Genomic DNA, 19097 nt, shown 5'->3' with positions numbered 1-19097 from the left:
CAACTTACATTTGACCTACGGGCCTCATATAATATTAGTGCTATTTTTATTAAGTACCTGCCTATAGTGATTTTTTTATTCATCGCTTGAAAAAGAGAGATTGATATTAATTATTTTAAATGAATTAAAACTTAGGTTACGGGGATTTGAATGGGGTTCTTGTGTGACGTATCGACGTTCAGAGCGTCATGCTGCCGCTACACAGGTTCGTTATCGTCGTAGACAAACGACATTATAACGCGAATCGCCATAAATACGGCGCTGTGGACCGCGCAATAAACGAATTTGTCGACCTCCATAACGAGCCCGTGTAACAGCAGCTGGGCAGTCAGCGACTGACGCTATTCTGACTGACAAACCCTAGTCCAGCTCTCGTGTTTATCACCGAGAAGATAAAAAGAACATACAATATAAATATGCAAAATACTTATAAATTACTAGCTGTTCCCGCGAGCTTCGCTTCGCCTTAAAAAGTTTTCGCGTGGGAATTCCGGGATAAAAAGTAGCCTATGTTCTTTCTCAGGGTCTAGACCATATGTATACCAAATTTCATTCATATCCGTTCAGTAGTTTTGGCGTGAAAGAGTAACAGACAGACAGACACAGTTACTTTCGCATTTATAATATTAGTTATGATAGCGATTTCTTTCCCCCAATTTAACACGAGTAAATATATGCACACGATACAAGACGGTGTAAAGCAAATTGCAAAAACTTGGCAAATAAATTACACCTCTATCTGTTTGGACACGTGCGGTGTCATTTTGAAATTGATAAAATATATTTAACTTGTTATCATCTCGATTCAAGAGGGCTAAAATACCTATACGAGAAGTTTTAGGTAAGGATATTAAAAGAGGATTATATGACCCATCACGTCCCCAGCCCCACTGCTGGGGCACGGGTCTCCTTCCAATGAAGGAAGGGTTTTAGGCCTAGTCCACCACGCTGGCCTAGCGCGGGTTGGTGGATTATAAATTGGTCATAATAACGCTCACAACTCAAAAATCTTTCAATTTCTAACTGAAAGAAAGACAAGTATCTGACCATTTTACGTAGACTGCTAGCTTGGTATTGTCATCAAAATCCCTGTCCACGATAGCGGAGCGATTTACGAGGTAAAACTCGACCAATGAAATTGCATAAAAACTGCGCTCATGCCATTTGATTGGTCGATTATTACCTCATCAGCTACTCTCTGGTGGACGGGCAGCCTTATTGCATGCGTCAACTAAGCACCATGCCATATCTTCCTCTTTTTATATAATACTAGCTGTTCCTGCGAGCTTCGCTTCACCTTAAAAAGTTTTCCCGTGGGAATTCCGGGATAAAAAGTAGCCTATGTTCTTCTCAGGGTCTAGACCATATGTATACCAAATTTCATTCAAATCTGTTCAGTAGCTTTGGCGTGAAAGAGTAACAGACAGACAGACAGACACAGTTACTTTCGCATTTATAATATTAGTTAGGATTAGGATTCTAATCATTACGTATCTATCACTTTTCAGCTAAGCTATTGGACACAAGGGCGTGTTTCATGAATTTTTGCAAGAGTTCCTTGACCCCCCGTTAATACCGCGGGCGGGATTCGAACGCGGCACCGATCGGCACCGGACGTCGGGTTATTATTAACTGAATGCTCCTGCGATTGTGTGCCATTCATTACTGACTCGCAATCGTAAAGTTATTTATACTTTTGATTTCTAATAACAGTTTTATTTTTGTAGTTAGCGTGTATAGCGTGAATTGAACGAAATAATCGTGGTGTTGGGCACTTAGTTTCAAATTCACGTTAAAGACACAAAACTGTGTACCTATGTGATAGGTTGCTCTTACACAGCTTAGATACCTAGGTACATAATTATTTGTTTAAAACAAGTAAAGTTTATAAAAATACCTGACTTTTTGGATGTCCTTGGAAGAGTTTTTCACTTACCTGCAAAATAAATATCAATCAATATTTAAAAAAAAAACACATTATTTCATCAGAAGAATAATTCATCTACTTCTACAGCAGCAAAATTTCAGTACAACAAACATAGCAAGCGGCAGCATAAATCATAAAAGTGCATAGACGGCGATTTCTCGGCGCAGATCCGTCGCCGTCGTTATCGTGCGCCCGCGCACCGACAACCGCCATTGTTCGAAATTCAAACCGAATCGAAAAGAAAAAAAAGAAGACGTAAAAAAAAAGATCCTTCCCCGAACATCTGGCGTTTTGTAATCCCTATACACCCCCGCGCGGAAAAGGGACGGCGGCATAGAGAGTGAGTGGGAGAGACAGGAATGGATAACATCAAAAGCACCCTTGTAAGAAAAAAAACGAAATTAGGTGCGCGCACGCATCGCTTGATCATGTTCCGTTTCCGAATTTGAATGTTCCATGTTTAATTTTTGAAAACTCAGATTTACTAGCGTGTTCTGGAGGAGAGATCGCGACTAGGCAAACGTAGTGTAGGACGCCCTCCGGCTATATGGGGTGACGACTTGCGAAAGGTGGCTGGTAATGATTGGATGCGGAAAGGTGTAGATCGCAGCCAGTGCAGTGCCTTGAAGAGGCCTACGTCTGTAGGTAGTACGTAGGCTGATGATGATGATGATATACTATCACTGCACAACGATAATATACTCTATTGTAGTCTATAGGCTGATGAGAAGTATTTTAATATAAAAAATACATACAGACGAATTGAGAAGCTCCTCCTTTTTTCGAAGTCGGTTAACTAACTTTTCGCGAGATTTACATTTCCTTTAATGTCGGCATAAAAAGTAACCTATAATTCACAGATTGTCCAATTTGTTATAGTATTTGTGTTATTTTCAGCACAAAAATAGACACACAACACACTGACACACAAATCTTCCCTATTTATAAGAAGCCCCTTTGCTCTTTACTTTTAGTTTGATGTATGTTAATAATGTAGGTAAAAGGTGAATCATAGAAATTTACTGGAAAATATCACTAAAAAAACTTGATTGAACACACGTGCAATTTTGATTAAGTTTTTCCTTAATCGTAAAGTTTTTTTTTTCATAAAATAAATGGGCTGTGGCCTAAATCTGGTCTCTTTTGATAGAAAACTTGCACTTCATATAATATTTATTTTTAGGTAATTGAATTTTGCTTAACGGATAAAAAAAAATTGATGACTACTTTATTAAATAACTTATCAGTTATCATCTGACGACAACCAGCTTACACTACAAATAACTAATTGCCTTATCCAAAAAAAATGCAACCTGCCACATCTGTCGCCATTGTCTAGCAAAACAACGAAACACCTCCAACGTTATCTCCAAAACAATAACCGAAAACGGCTAAGCCGAAATCGACAAACAACGCGCAAAATGCAACTGTCGAAAAGTCATCATCAGTCGATGTCCCGAAAACAAAAACCTTTCGAAATTCCCACGCAAACGCGGCAGGAAATAGGCGAAACTAAGCCTTCGTAAATTAAAAAAAAAACACCCGCATAATATAAAAGCTTCGGAACATCTGTCCACTAACACATCCTTATCATCCGTCTGTCTCGCTCGCTCTTATTCCACAAGTGTATGTACGTCTCGCTCGTGTGTACGAACAAGTTTGCAGGTAGAACTTGTCTCGGGATCGTCGCGTGCGCAAGACGTGTGTGTGTGTGAGTGCGTCGGTACAAGTGGCTGCGGTACTACTTGTTCTCGAATCGAAGGGGATTCGAATCGAATATTATAAATTAAGGTCGAAGCTATGTAAACACTTCACTGAAATACAATATGTGTGCACATGTCGCACACGACTGAACATAATCTGCTATGATAGGATTCTGAGTCACCATAAAGATTCCTTCCTTATTTTATTGACGACCCTTTAGAACAATGTTGCAGAAGGCTGCAGAACTTTCTCACGCAACAGGTATTTACGAGTGAATTTACGACAGTTATATAAAATAATAATAAATAATAAATATGTGGGGACATCTCACACACGGCCATCCGACCCCAAGCTAGGCAGAACCTGTGTTATGGGTGTCGGACAGCTGATATATCTACACAAATACATAAATAGATAGATACTAAATATAAATATCAACACCCAAGACCCGAGTACAAATATCTGTATTTAAACAAATATATGCCCCAGCCGGGAATCGAACCCGGGACCTTCAGCTCAGTAGTCAGGGTCACTAACCACTGCGCCATTCGGTCGTCTCAGTTATAGTTTAGAATAGTTTAGATAATAACAATGGAATCGTATTGTTTTATGGTGTTGAAATACGGAAGACAGTTTGGCGACACGCAAAATGTTTTTGTTTTTTGTTTTGGCAAAACAAAAGGGCACCACCCTTTGTGCGTTTAATTGCAGAGTTTACGATGTTCTTTGTCATCTTTATTAGCGATCAAATTATCCAACAATGATACACCGTTATTTATCCAAATCACCTCTTAAGATGAACCTTCGTACCTACCACCATCTGTTGGGGACTTAAACTCTTGGGTCTAATCGTCTACCTAGCGTGTCGGTGACAAACACTGATGGTGGTGCTTTTATTACCTATAGCACTGTCAATCTTTCAATCAATTTATACAACATGCAATAGCATTAAATCAATAGAATACATACATATAGGTAAGGACATTACTTTTCATCGTCCTGTCGACAAACATACAAAAGAATGCCCTTGCAAGAATGTAGCGCTTTAAAAGATCTGTCTCGATTCGTCGAGTTTCAATCGAGTATTCATGTTTATCGACTGTTCATTTCCCGTGTGTGGCAATAGTAGCCCAGCAGACAGTGCCCTAAGCGTACAAGCGAAGGGGCGCCAACGCACCCTACTGGATCGGATATTTTTTGCCCACAAACAAGGTAGAGCAGGGGTAGCCTATGGAACTACAGAGAGATAAAATTGGGGAGCAGCAAGTGCGAAAATTAATGTTCCTATTGAATTTCACTGCCATTTCGGGGTCATTTTTAATTAGCTGCCGAAATGCGCATTCATTGAATGTAGGAAATCGATTTTTGAATTTTGTTTTGGCTTGTAAATTGCGCATTCGAATCAAATTATTCCGACGATTCTTCGAGTGGGAATCTGCAATCATAAGAATGATTTCGAGTGCATAAAAACTTCTTAATGAACCTGCAGTCAAGCTAAATCCTCTCAAAATCCCTTGACAAACCGATATACAATATCAACTAAATCTAAACTTTATATTTAAGACCATATACAAACTGTACAGACCCAAAACGAAATCCTTCCAGAAACCCCATCTAATCACACCATGCGCCTGCGCAACATTTTCGCGCATCGCACGGCGCAGGAGGGTCACTCTATACCGACGAAAAACGAACTCACGTGAGCTATCCTACAATCGACACGTTTATAACAACGAGCGAGTAGTGGCTCTCCGAAGCTTCGATCTTTGTCAGTATAGAGTGACCCCGCAGCCACGTTATCTCGCGTCCGGTCAAAGCCCCCGCCAGCTGGCCGCGACAGTTAGACAGAAACAAAAGAACCGCGCATCCTTCGGGCTACGGGACTCGTGCGTGTAGCGAGGACGCTAATGCGGAATGGTTGCTGATTCTTGAATGACGTTCAGGATTCCGTGGGATTTGCTGTTAAGTGGCGAGTTGGAGTTCTGGAGTGGAGACCAGGAACAGGCAAACGCAGCGTGGGACGCCCTCCTGCCTGCTGGACCGACGACCTTAGGCCGGTAGCCGGTAGCGGCTAGATGAGGAAGGCCGAGGACAGAGTGTTTTGGCGTCTAAGTATAACAATTGATGATTATTGGCTTATGATGATGATGAATTGACAAAGGAGTCGTTCTTTAGTGCCAAGTGGAGAAGTCGATAGTGGCTGAAGGAAGGCAGAAAGTTGTAGTGCTTCTCAGGAGAGATATGAGTCCAATAGTGAACGATACTTAAGCTTATAAAGTTCATCTAAATGGCATGGTTGGTACGGCTTCAAAGCGTGAATACTCAGAGGCTAGTTAAATCTACTAGACAATAATTTCAGTCGCCTCAAGAAATATCATCCTTCAATGACAATACGAAACACTCGTTGATATCAAAAATGTGGGGCACACGCATATCTTTCACCAAACTCCACATATTCACATTTCACATACTTGGATGCGTAAGCGCATGCGATTGGCGTCTCCGCGCCAGGTGGTACCCCGCCGCCCCCGCGCACTCCTCGCAGCCCCTGCCCCCGCGCGCTGCCCGCGGCGGGACGCTTGGGGTGGATAGGGGTGGGGTTGATGTCGATAAGACTTGAATATTATCGAAAAGGATAGAGTAATCATGAAACAATCAAAGTCATATAGCAATTAAACTGAAATTTTAAAGAGGCAAAATATGTTTACAACTTACTGGGTCGATATCAAAATTTATTTTACTACTATAATGTAACTTTTATCCAGGGATTCTAATGGAAAACTTTTTAAAGGTGATGCGAAGCCCACGAAAAAAAACTATGTAACTACGCCCACTATGAAAAAGGCACCATATTTAGATAAATATTAACCATTTAGAAACATAAATCGGCAGACGACCCAATATAAATTCATGTATGTGGCTAGATTTGTAATTTCAAATGACCAAGTAACGGATAAAAAATCCATTACAAATTCAGCACCAATATTATTCCTTAGAAGAGAAGATTTCAAGGAAAGTGGCACAACGTTTTCGTATACCAATTTTGTTTCTTACACATTTCTGACTATCGACAAGTCACTATCCCATCACTATAGATCGATAAAAAAATGGTACACCCAGACAGGTAAAACCGTATCAGACGGCTCAAGAACTGAAGATGTAATCTGCATTGCCTATTATACTTTAAATCAGGATTACTGACTTTTATTTAAATTTATTACTGACAAATGTTTCAGGAAGTCATTATTCTGAGGGAAACCGTGCCAAAAGTGCCGATTTCGTCTAAGAATAAAAATAATGCAAGACAAGATTTAAAAAGTTTAAAGGAAGTCAGTTTATTTCTAATACATAGGTATAAAAATTACACTGTCACTTTTACACATAATGTAGACCGTCAAATTAAGCAGAACTTGAGTGTTGAATGACGCGGTTTGATTAGTGGAACGGTCGTTAAGTACAACTTAAGTGTATGCTAAGGTAGATTTACTACAGTGTGAAACTGGACAACTTTCTATTCGCTTTTTTACTGATGCATTTATACTGTAATAGCCCTTATTTTGATATTTACGACTGTTGTACTAGTACAGTAATGCATGTCTACCCACATAACTCAATTCAATATGATTTATATTTATAGCATTGTAAATTGAAACGTCAAAAAGTTATATATTTTATTGACAATAGACAAATTGTGGATATTGAATTTAGCCCTCTCCCAAACCAAGGAACTTTAAATGCCTACTCCACCGTCATTCTTCCTAGCAGTATTTCTGCCACTGTCAGATAATCACATAATAATAATTTATTTATTTAAATTGACAACTTAGGCCCAATGTGTCACAGCATTATGCTGAGTCAGAACCCTTTTGCTAATATGTCCTATGTATTTGTATGTCCTATGCATAAGCATAATCAATATGTTATCTCATGTTATCAGTTGTCTTTCTCTTTTGCAAGTGAATAAAATCTTGTTGTATCTAATCTCAGGTACTTTGTTGGGTGTCCCACGTTTGGCTTGATCAACAATAATATCAACTGTATAGAATAAATCACCTTGCAAACAACTGCAAGTACTTACATAAAATATGAACGAATGACTGTATACAGTAAAGGTCTTATAGAAAGTGAAGTTTTATCAGTGGTCAAACATGTAGATACTAATAAAAAGAAATTGGAAATTCAAATAAGTACCTTGATATTCAGTTAAATGTGTTATTAAACCAAGTTCAAACTTTTTATATAAGCCTAGTAAATTTTCCAGATATTTGTCATAGTTGCATAACATAACCGACAAAGAAAATATTCGTAGCGACGTCAAAATGACAATTTCTTTGATCGATAGTGGACTTTATAATTTGTCCCGTGAAGTTTATTTTCCATATTCAATATTTGAGTATTGATATTTGAGACGACCGAATGGCGTAGTGGTTAGTGACCCTGACTACTGAGCCGATGGTCCCGGGTTCGATTCCCGGCTGGGGCAGATATTTGTTTAAACACAGATATTTGTTCTCGGGTCTAGGATGTGCCCGTAAAATGGCAATAGGCCCGCCCCCTATTACATTGGGACTTACATAACACTCTGGCGAAAAGTGGGTGCAGCAATGCACCTCTGCCTACCCCGCAAGGGAGTACATTAGTACAAGGCGTGAGTGCGTGTTGTTTTTTTTTTTTTTTTTTTATTCAATATTTCTCATTTGAGAGCTCCAACATAAAAAAAAATATTGCTACCATTGTGCCACTTTCACTTCGATCACTGATAAAACCTCACCCAGTGCACAGCAGTTATGAATATTAACGAAATATTTGACAACATTATCCATTGCATTTTCCCAGTAGGCGAACAGGATGCCCTTGACGTCTCTATTTGGACGCGGCGAGAATGTGTTAGCATCCAACTAAGACACGGCAACTAAGGAGTTGTGACAGGAAAAAATGATTTTAGATAGCTTATTTTATTCATCTTGGGACTGCAGATTGCAGATTTGCAGATTTTATACAAATCATCATCGATGATGATACAAACGGTGCTCATACTAAGCGTCGATACCTACCTAGGTATATTATGTGAGTGTAATTTTCTAAACATCTGATGAACGCGTAAAAATCCAATTATTTTACCGATATTACCTACTTGTAATTTTCGAGAGCTTGAATTTAATGAGGTCTGACTGAATTTAAAACGCAAATGTGGATACGTACAGTTGTTTTTATAGTTATAGTCATTTAGAAAAATCGTAAATCTACCTAGCTATAATTTTTATAAATAAATACTTTTTATTATAATATATTATATTAGTGTCCCACTGCTGATGCTGGGCAAAGGCCTCTCCATGTTTATACTTTATTCCAAAAAATACTTACTTTAGAGTAAAAAAATATTGTCCAGTCCAAAAGCACATTGTCAAATGAAATTGAAACAAGTGCTGCCCTCTAACGGAAAAACTTTGAACTACTCCCTAAAGTTCTTCATCGATCGATATCGACGCGGAAATTGAAAAGTATCCCGTACAGTGACTAATGTTATAAATTGAAATGAATGTGCTTGCATACCGCATGAGTAGACACATTATTATTGTAATACAATAGCTTAATATCAGCTGGGTCACTTCGGACAACAGATAAAGCACGTTCTATGGACGATATAGCTAATGAAAACATTAATAATGACGTACATTTTGTTAAAAGTGCCTTTCAACCTTGACTTTTGAATAAGGAATTGGCAAATTATAGTGACAGAAAGATTTTGTACCTAATTCGAAAAAAGAAATGACATCTCTGTTGAAGTTAAAAATAACTGGGACGAATTGGAGCTTTTCTATGTCCAATCAGCGTATATGAGACCAAGGAAAAGGCTCGCGAATCAAAATAATTGTTAACATAAATGAAATAGTTATTCAAATAACATACTGCTTTTAGGGGAGGTAGCCAAGTGATTATCTAACCTTTAATATCATAATCCCTACTGAAAAACTTAATAAACAAGAAAAAATTAAACACGAAACGCCAAAGGGTACCAACAAATATTAAATCATTTAAAATATTTAAATACAGATGCCCGGAATGCAATAATATATTCCACAAATGACCTAATTGCCTTATCAATAACAACAATAACGATGTTGCAATTAATTGAGAAAAAAAAAGTGAATTAACGTGATCACACACGTGACTGTTTATCTCTGGACGTGAGGTTCGGGGTTCGACTCCCGGCGGTTACAAATACGGAGGTGTGGCAAAGTTGGCACGTTACTTTTAGGCAATGTTGATAATAGCAATATACACAAAAATATAAAAGTTAATTTGGGCAATAAATATGTAAACAAACTTCTATAAATTAATCAATTTAAAAAGTCATATTGTGTACACTAAATTACTAACGGTCTTATTCATAAAAAGTTACGGGAGACCTATAGGCCTGCTATAAGCAAATGTCAAAAAAACTTTATTCATAAACGATCAATAGCGCTAAAGAACTCTCCAACTGATTCGTAAAACCTTGATATGCTAAAGTAGGCTGGACCCTACTATACACCTTCCGTAAGCCTCCTATTGTACAAAAACATGGCGGCCGGTCAACAGCTGTTCTGCTTTATTGACGATTTGACATTTGTTGTGAGTTAATATTTGCTGAAAATAAGTTGCCATGGTAACGTAATTTTTTTTTTTTTTTGTGGGTTTTGGCTTGGCCACTGCGCCTTTAAGCCAACGTAAACTTTTTTAAGTGCCGCGCCGTGGCTAACATAGATAATAGAGATTGATAAATGAATGAAAGTTTTCGCTATTTTTGTTTATGGTTTCGTCAGACCGGCAACTTAATAGGGTAAATGTCAAAATGTTTGGTCTGTGAAATCTATTAGCATCACTATAGTTATTGAAGGTTTACGGAACGATTATGAATAGAGATTTTTAAGAAACGTCAAATAGGCTTAAAGTGTTCCGTACCCAACTAACACCGTAGCGTTAAAAAAACTCTCATATAACTTGTATAATGGTTCCATTCGAAAATTAAAGTGTTAAGACATAGCTGTATAAGAGTGTAGGAGAGTGCTCTAACTCACTTATAACCACGAAAGAGGCCCACGATTTTGAGAGTAAAGGCTTTAGAAAGCCTGTAAAACGGTGTCATTGAAGTGTTTAAGTTATAGAAAGCCTGTAGTACGGTGTCATTGAAGTGCTAAAGTTACTATAGAAGAGCGTTTAATCACTCTCAGCTAGAACTTTTACCGGTATAGTTGTAGTTGTAGAATGGTTATTTGACTCCCTGACTCTTATTTGTTTGGTTAAAAAAGGGTTAAGTGAGTATGTTACCGTTTTTCGAATACACTTTTACCATACAAGTTGTATGTCTTTGAAAATAATAGTGTCAACAGCAATCATACACGACAGTATTAGAGTGACAGTATTGATCATTACTAAATAACTGTAAATATAATATATTACCTTGACTTAATATGTTTTGTGAATTGAAAATAATATGCCATTGTAATTTTACTGTAATGTATACCATATTTCCCACCTCAATTTTAATGCGCTCCGAATTAATTAAGGATTTCAAATGAAACATAAGTAAATATAAAATAGACGACTCAATTTTGTATTTTTTGTATCCTTGCTGTATGTTCATTAGTTTCATAAATCGATTGGCATGACTGGAATGACAAAATTCACATAAATAAGTAAGTATTTTAAAGCAAAATATTGTTTATCCCAGCAATTTATAGGTTAGGTCGCCAATGCAAATGGCGAACTTACATTTAAGACAAATAGACTCACCTAAGTCATCTATTACACTTTTTGAAATAGAACACCCTTAGCCAAGGGTATTATGCAGTCTTAGTCGATCCGCACAGTCTTGCTTAACACCGTTACTTTTACAGTCTACTTGCCTAACGCAATAAGCGTAAGTTAAGTTAACCTTAAAGATTAAAACTGCATTGTAGAGTTTTCCAACACTGTATGAATCTTGTCTTACTGCACTCTTGACAAAATCTCTTTTATAACCAATTCCTGCAGCCTAAATTCAATATGACACCTAAAGATTTATATGAGTATTAAAGGAAACCACTTAACAACCATACGTGTTACCAGGTGTCAGTGAGCACTCTTGTATAGCTTTAGGTTCTAGAAACAGTTTAAACCTATAACATCTTAATTATAATTGCTTTGACTAATACTATTTTAACACCTAAACCTGCTGTTAACACTAATTTCATTTGTTAACTCATCTTTATCGCTTTATGTTAGAACTGAGATAATTATAACACAGTTATACAGGTTAAAGTTATAAAAATAGCTGTAAGTGAGGGTAAAATGTTTGTTGGGTAGTTAATGAGCTCAGTAACCGTACTTTAAGGTTTTTTTATGAATAAGACCGTAATGTTATACTTACACAGTAAAATTAAATACATAGCTATACAACCCTTATAATGATTACTAAATGTTAATAGCTGTAGCTCTATGAAAAACAGGACTACACAAGTGATACAAACTACACAACAACAAACAAAACTTTAAAACAACTTAAAAGACGCCACAACAAACAAAACAAGCCAAATACACGTAACACAAATAAAACTCACTTCTGAATCTAGGTCACTACTACACAAATACAAATAAAAATCTAATACATGAAAAACACAATACTCTAACTTTTCTAAATCATGCTTGATTCTCATTTCTCTCTTTTTTCTTCTTAGTTAGCGTATCGGTGACAAACGCTAGAACTAAAGTCTGTTTTGTAACCTTGATTAAAGGATTAAGCAGTAAAATTAGCGAGGTGCGCCGGAGGTTAACATAAGGAACAGTAGGGTTACCACCACCGAACACTAGCAATTAACAATCCTTAAGCAGCGTCGCACGCTTGTCAAATCCGACTTAACTTGTATGGATCTGACAGATGTTTAACAGGCGAGCAACACTGCTTATGGATTGTTAACGGCTAATGTGTCGGTCGTGGTAGAGCAATAGGTGATACTTCACTGTGCTCGAAATGAAGCTACTGTCCAAATAATCCGAGTAATACAGATCTACACACAACAACAACAAAACCTGGAGAGGGCACAACACAAAGCCATGAACACAAAACAGTGCAGTGAACACATAGAGACAAAACGCGTGATTTCAACGTCACTGCCCAAATAGACGTAGAATAGATCAGAATAAAATATGTATTTGAGATGGTGAGTAAAGAAGCAAATAGCAAAGAAGGAAGGATTTTCTAACTCCTTAAGCATGATTTTGCAACTCGTGGTGTCATCTTGAAAAAAACACATCAACGCGCAACGGTCTAAAAAACAACATTATTTTTTGGTAAAGGCACTATTTATACACGTCTACTCGGGCTCTGACGTCGCAATACTAAAGGGGGGTGTTCTAACCCATTGTGGGGGTAGGTCCGCGTGCTGGTGCCTCCTGTCAGACTGTTGGTGGCCGTTGAGCGCGCACGACGTCGCCGCCACGCCGTACTGGACACACAAGACAGACAATGTGAGGTGCTTGCGACTCGTAGCGAGGCCCTAGTTGGGCGCCAATTTAGGAACACGTTGGGCGCCAATTTGGGACCACGTTGGGCGCCGAAACAAAAATGTAACACAATGTTCTATTTAAATTAGAAAATTATAATTATGTAATAATGAAACAAAGACATACAGTGCTCAATGAAAAAAAAAATGAAAAAATATAATATGTTTTCAGGAATACAATGGTTTTACCCAACGACGTCCCAACTACTCCCAACCCAAGTTGCGTGCCATGTAACATAAGTAAAAATATTAAATTTAAGTTTCGATAAAAAATATGGTTGGTTAGTTCATTAATTGCTTTGAAACTAAATCATGGCTAGGCTTTGGGCACGATAGGATAACACAAACACATACTCACAGAAGTCTTAATTAATATTTATTAATATTTAGACTAAACAATTACTTAGTGTACAACTATCGGCTATGTTGTAAGTTTATTACAGAAATAAATTGAACCAGGTAGGTACCTATTAAAATATTAAATGTTAAAACTTAAATACATTTTACATTGGCGCCAAAACGAAGACGATATTACAATATCTTAGGCGTCACGTGTTGTCAAAATAAGTATGGCGCAATACAAACATTAATTTCGTCGGAGCATAGAAAACGGTATAAGAATGAAACACCTAGGTACTTAATAATAACAATAAAATGTGGGGACATCTCACATACGGCCGTCCAACCGGACAGCTGATATATCTACACAGAAGATACATACATGCAAATTAATACCCAAAACCTGAGTATAAATATCTGTCTTTTAACAAATAGCTGTCGAATCCGGAACCTTCAGCATAGCAGTCTGGTCAACTAACAACCACACCATTCAAGATATTACAAGACATTATTCTGATAGTTATTTTAGTTATAATAGGTGGCATCTTCTATGAACCCTATGTTTTTGTTTTATTTACGACCGGGACTGTTCGGGACCTGGCTAAAATTACTCTTCAGTCTTGTAGATGCCGCAAGACAGGACGAAATAGGTCTTAAGTATTTATTTTATATACATTGTTGACCTCTTTAGTATTGCCAGTAGGCGTGTGGCACCGATCGTAGCACTTGGCAGTAGGACCCGGCTCTAAGGGTTGATGGGCTGACAATAAACACAAGGACCCACTGAAGCGACAAACGCTGAATGACCACTTCTGTTGGGACCGGTGTATAAAGATCTCTGTACCCTCTCTGTACGTAATATACTCTTTCTATTGTCAATTGCATTCTTTATCTGTGAACTTTGACGATTTTTTCCGGTAGCAGCTACTTTATTTTGTAAAGAAACTTACGTCGTTTACATACACCAACTATCAACACAGTACTAGGCTTACAGTTAATTTGGGTATCGTAACAAAAAAAAAACTAATTGCTATTGCTAGACTCATACCTTTGATTAGTTTTATCTAGTATTTCTAGATTCCTAGTTGCTACAAAAAAAAACAAGTGGCTTAGCTTTTAAGTGCCTCAGTTTTGATATGAATGAAAACATGATGCATCTATTCCTTCCACAGGGTCTGTCATTCCTTATCCTTTTGTTTTTGTTGGCCTTGGGAAGACCCGCGCTTCGGCATTCTATAGGTTAATTACGTTGAAAATTTATCTAAACTCTGATTGAGTAATACAAATAAATAGAATACCCTTACTAGGGGGATGGATAGATATAAACACCCACACCTTGTACTTATGTACTCCCTTGCGGGGTAGGCAGAGGTGCATTGCTGCACCCACTTTTCGCCAGTGTTTATGTCAGTCCCACCCAATGTAATAGGGGGCGGGCCTATTGCCATTTTACGGGCACATCCAAGACCCGAGAACAAATATCTGTGTTTAAACAAATATCTGCCCCAGCCGGGAATCGAACCCGGGACCTTCGGCACAATAGTCAGCGTTGCTAACCGCAGCGCCATCCGGTCGTCCTTACTAGAGAGGCCATCGTGTAATGGCGCGACAACAAGCAAATGGTGCGGAGTGGGTCTGGGTTCGTATCCCAAACGATCCGTTTATAGCCCGTCCTTAGAAGACTATTAACTTGCTAGAGATAATAAGAATAAGCGAGGCTGAAGTCAAGACTAGAGTAAAGTACGTTACATGGGGAAATTAATATATATGTAGGTATGGGGTGGATTTTTATTAGTGATTGAACCGAAGCAAATGACTTTGTGCTTCTTGGCGTGTCGGTAACAAGCAATAGAACAGAACTGAAAAAAACGCCACAACCTAATTCGATAATTCGGGATAATATTCAACCTCACATAGGACCAGTAACATAACATTAAGGGCAGGAAATACCATTATGAGCCGTAAGTCATCTTCGCAGTGATCTAGGTATGTATTTGTATATGCTATGTAGGTATATATGCTCCTTAGTCGCGTATCCCACTTCTGTAAGCGAGCGTACGTCACTGGGGAGTCACTCTACATGGCGAAAAATGAAGTGTCAAAGCGCTGCTGCGCGAGCCACGACTCTACCCGGTGTATTAGCGTCAATTCACACGTACCACAACCACACCACGTCGCAGCGACAAAATGTGGTCAAGCTGTGGTTACGTATGAATTGTGTGACAGCGGCTTTTTGCAGTTGCGTTGTGGCAGCGACAAAATGTCGATGTGGTTGCGTTGTCGCTGTCATTGCGATGTGGTAACCACGTCGTCGTGTGCAGTTAATACGGAAAACAGGTTGCCGCGGTGCCGCCGCCGCGTGGCGGCGTTGCCGTTGCGATGTGGTTGCGTTGTGGTTGCGATGTGGTTGCGATGTGGTCGTATTACACAGGTGGTCGATAACAACGGCAAAATGTGGCACGTGTGAATTGGATTATTCATTGTCAATACAAAATATACGCCCAACCACACCGCGTAGTTGTGGTGTGGTTGTGGCTGTGGTGTGGTTGTGGTACGTGTGAATTGACCCTTAAACGTGCCGATTGCACGACAGCTCTCATTCGTCATTCTTCTTCTCATTCTCATTTTGTTATTATTGGTACACCGCCCCCTAATTTGTCACTTTGTTTCCGCAATATATAAGGTTGCCTGTTAGAGATCGCTCTCAGCGATAAGGCCGCCTATTATTCTAGTCTATAAGTATGTTTTTTGTATGTCTGATTTATGTGGTGTTCCATAAAGCAATATTCTATTCTATTCGTTCGTTCTTCATCAGTATAGAGTAACCCCCGTGGGGCTTCAACTGAGACGCTGGAGTTTTATAGCTGTTCCAATGTTCTTTGGTACCGTCGCGGCGATAAGTGCCAAGATAACGGTGAACGGGAATTGTGTCGGTTTTTTTTGACATCTCTCTGACTGAGTATGATCCTCTCAAATATTATGCTCAAAACTGGAAGAACCGAGATAGGACTGAAATTTGTAGGGTCCTCCTTATCCCCACTTTTGAACAGAGGTACAGTTTTACTCCATTTCATGAGATCTGGGAACACACCTTCATCGATGGATTTATTAAGTATGTTAGCCAAAATTGTGGAAATTTAATAATACAAAGAACAAATTTAACTGATATTCCCCACAAGTCTTCAGTTTTCTTCACATTTGAGAAGCTCACTGAGATATCAGCTCGCCAGTACCAACAGACAAGAGGCAACAAAGACAAGAGCGAATTAAGCGTCTTCCCCACCCCACCTACCTTACCCCACCCCCTCTCGCCCCCTTACTTAACGTTTTCACACATATTACCCCCGCGTGTCTTGTGTAAATATCTACGCTTTTATTACGCCGTTTAGAGCTCTCTGATTGGTTGGAAGGTAATTTCTGAAGTCACTCGAATACACTTCAACCGTTTAGTGGATAATGTAGATATCAATAGCGAAGACGTTTTTTTAAAAGACTGATTGTTTTAGTTAAGACGGATACATTAGCTCTAAGGGTGCTGTGCACCAAACATTTAAACGTATTTAAAAATGTTTCTGGCTTGCTTTGACAGTACGAGTATAGTGTCAGAGCAAGCCAGCAATAGATTTAATTACATTTAAATGTTTGCAACCTGCCATTGGACATTCGGTGTCTCTTCTGCAGATAATTCAGTTAAAACATCACATTACAAGTAATTTCACGATAAATTACGTTGTAATGTAATACACACGCTAAATGTTATCGCTTCGACCCCATTCTCTGCACCTAATATGGGCAGGAGATAATGTCCTGGAGGGTTATTCTATACAGACGAAAAACAAACGAACGAGGGCTCTGTCGTGCAATCGGCACGTGATACACCATGATAGAGTCGTGGCTCGCTCAGAAACGCTCCGAAATTTAGTTTTTCGTCGTCTATCTATCATGGCGAGCTGATTTTCCGCATTTAGCCTCTAAGGTGGGCCATTATGCGTGAAATACCTATGGGGTGACTAGCTATTAAGCCACCCAAGCTCACGCCAGAAAGCCAGTAAACGACCTAGGTTGCTCATGACTTCCGGAGGGACCCCGGAGATCCGAGGGTTTTTGATCGTAATGTCTCCACGCCTTTGCAATATAACAAGACATGGGAAGCTGTTTCATCTTCCTCCATGCAACTTCTGCACAGAGGAGTGGTGGAGATAGTTTTTCGTCATATGGAGTGACCCCCCGGCGTGTGAGAGTGAAAGTTGCGTGGCCGCCATCTTCTTTTTAACCCCATGCGTTTAAAAGATGGGTGTTACAAGATGTATGTTGAACTTTACACGTTTCTTCTAGTCGCAGTCGTTATCATTTTTTTTAAATTAGAGCTAATTTTACATTATTTACAATTAAAAAACGGATTCTTAGATCTTCGCTTACTACAAATTTAGCATTGCATTCCCAACCCCGACCAGAATGTCGTTATACTATATTGCTGCAAGACTGCTAACTTTATCTTCCCTTCACAAATGCAAAATGCTCAGATTGAGAGGTTACGCGGTTAACAATACAAATAAACAATTGGCAAATATGATAATGTTAATATTTGCGACAGCAATATCCCATCTCAGGTAATCACTAAGGGCTCCCACACGGGCCACCGGCCACAACCACAAAACGCCGCCACTGGCATATTTCCTGTAATTTTCTTAGGCCTGGGTCTCCTATTTACACCGCAGGTCGCGTCCAGCGTCACGCCGTAGGCCGCTTCACGATGCTCACTATCGAAATGTACTGATGCGGTCTCCCTCACACGCCGACGTTTGGCGCGTAGATGTAGTGAGCATCGTGACGCGACCCACGGCGTGACGCTGGACGCGACCTACTACGTTGGACGCGACCTACGGCGTAAATAGGAGACCCAGACCTTACATTTGATATGGACTCGCCGCACACGACTGAAGCCGGTGGCGGCAACACGCTACAAATCGTTTCCCTACAAAAGCTTCTCGTGGCGGCGTTTGTGGCTGTGGCTGGCGACACTAAGCTCTGCGGGCAGACAAACCAGAAACGGGATCGACATGGAACATCTGCCGAACCCAAGACAGCATTCTTGAGACCCACTGCACTTGCCTGTTTAACCGCCGACAGAATAAACTAACCAACGTTAAAAACCCCGAGACTCAACATTCACACTCAGGGTAACAATACGTAACCTAAAAATATAAAAATTCGCACGTTCACTGACACGAAAGAAGAAGAAAACCTAATATCTATGATCCAAAAAAAAACAAAAAGAAAATCTGTTCAGCCGTTAGGGAGCAACGCTACCAAACTAGACACACAGATACACAGACACGTTAAACCTATAACACCCGTCTTTTTGTGTTCATGTAGGTAGTGAAATATTGTAAATGTAGTCTATGTATAAAATTTAGTTTCAATTTATGGGTATTTAATTTCAATGTTATCGGTATAAGGATCAATGATTTTATTGACTTGTATAGCATTAAACAGATTTTTCTCATTAATTAAACATGTACATATTTTCGGACGATTTCCAGCTATAAAATAGATTCAAATTGATTTCCTCATTTACCTACATAAGTTTTGACGGTGTTTTG

At 39.0% G+C, this 19097-nt stretch overlaps 1 protein-coding gene across 2 annotated transcripts in view; it reads right to left on the bottom strand.

Annotated features, from left to right (window-relative positions):
• The window catches only part of LOC105392521 (protein daughterless), a 94584-nt gene that overhangs the window by 52235 nt on the left and 23252 nt on the right, over nt 1–19097 (bottom strand). The window contains exon 3 of one of the 2 annotated variants that reach the window (XM_048622179.1): nt 13012–13098. The exons of the other annotated variant lie outside the window; for it this stretch is intronic. Coding sequence (XP_048478136.1) covers nt 13012–13098 — 87 coding nt within the window. The remainder of the gene's footprint in view (nt 1–13011; nt 13099–19097) is intronic. 2 annotated transcript variants of the gene reach the window in all.

This window comes from Plutella xylostella, chromosome 2, assembly GCF_932276165.1.
Source record: "Plutella xylostella chromosome 2, ilPluXylo3.1, whole genome shotgun sequence".
Lineage (NCBI taxonomy): Eukaryota > Metazoa > Arthropoda > Insecta > Lepidoptera > Plutellidae > Plutella > Plutella xylostella.
The sequence above is the reverse complement of the archived record's forward strand: the minus strand, read 5'-3'. Positions and strand labels throughout refer to the sequence as shown.